This window comes from Microtus ochrogaster, chromosome 1, assembly GCF_000317375.1.
Source record: "Microtus ochrogaster isolate Prairie Vole_2 chromosome 1, MicOch1.0, whole genome shotgun sequence".
NCBI classification, from domain to species: domain Eukaryota; kingdom Metazoa; phylum Chordata; class Mammalia; order Rodentia; family Cricetidae; genus Microtus; species Microtus ochrogaster.
Window position 1 is genome coordinate 45,071,176 of NC_022009.1, and position 713 is coordinate 45,071,888.

Below are 713 nucleotides of genomic sequence, written 5' to 3' on the forward strand. Positions count from 1 at the left end.
CCACTGGGTGGCTCTTCTCCCTCCTCGACGGGGTCACTGGGTGGCTCTTCTCCCTCCTGGACTGGCCCACTGGATGGCTCTTCTCCCTCCTGGACGGGGCCACTGGGTGGCTCTTCTACCTCCTGGACAAGGCCACTGGACTGCTCTTCTCCCTCCTGGACGGGGTCGCTGGGTGGCTCTTCTCCCTCCTTGACTGGGCCACTGGGCTCTTCTCCCTCCTGGACGGGGCCACTGGGCTCTTCTCCCTCCTGGACTGGCCCACTGGATGGCTCTTCTCCCTCCTGGACTGGGCCACTGGGTGGCTCTTCTCCCTCCTGGACGGGGTCGCTGGGTGGCTCTTCTCCCTCCTTGACTGGGCCACTGGGCTCTTCTCCCTCCTGGACGGGGCCACTGGGTGGCTCTTCTCCCTCCTGGACTGGGCCACTGGGCTCGTCTCCCTCCTGGATGGGGCCACTGGGTGGCTCTTCTCCCTCCTGGACTGGGCCACTGGATGGCTCTTCTCCCTCTTCTCCCTCCTGGACTGGGCCACTGGGTATCTCTTCTCCCTCCTGGACTGGGCCACTGGGCTCTTCTCCCTCCTGGACGGGGCCACTGGGCTCTTCTCCCTCCTGGAATGGGCCACTGGATGGCTCTTCTCCCTCCTGGACTGGGCCACTGGGTGGCTCTTCTCCCTCCTGGACGGGGCCACTGGGTGGCTCTTCTCCCTCCTGGAC

The 713-nt window shown here is 65.9% G+C and overlaps 1 protein-coding gene across 1 annotated transcript in view; it reads right to left on the reverse strand.

Annotated features, from left to right (window-relative positions):
* The window catches only part of Rtl1 (retrotransposon Gag like 1), a 29,365-nt gene that overhangs the window by 7,206 nt on the left and 21,446 nt on the right, over positions 1-713 (reverse strand). Inside the window, exon 4 of the mRNA XM_013348335.2 lies at positions 120-707. Within this exon, the coding sequence (XP_013203789.2) occupies positions 120-707 (588 nt within the window). The remainder of the gene's footprint in view (positions 1-119; positions 708-713) is intronic.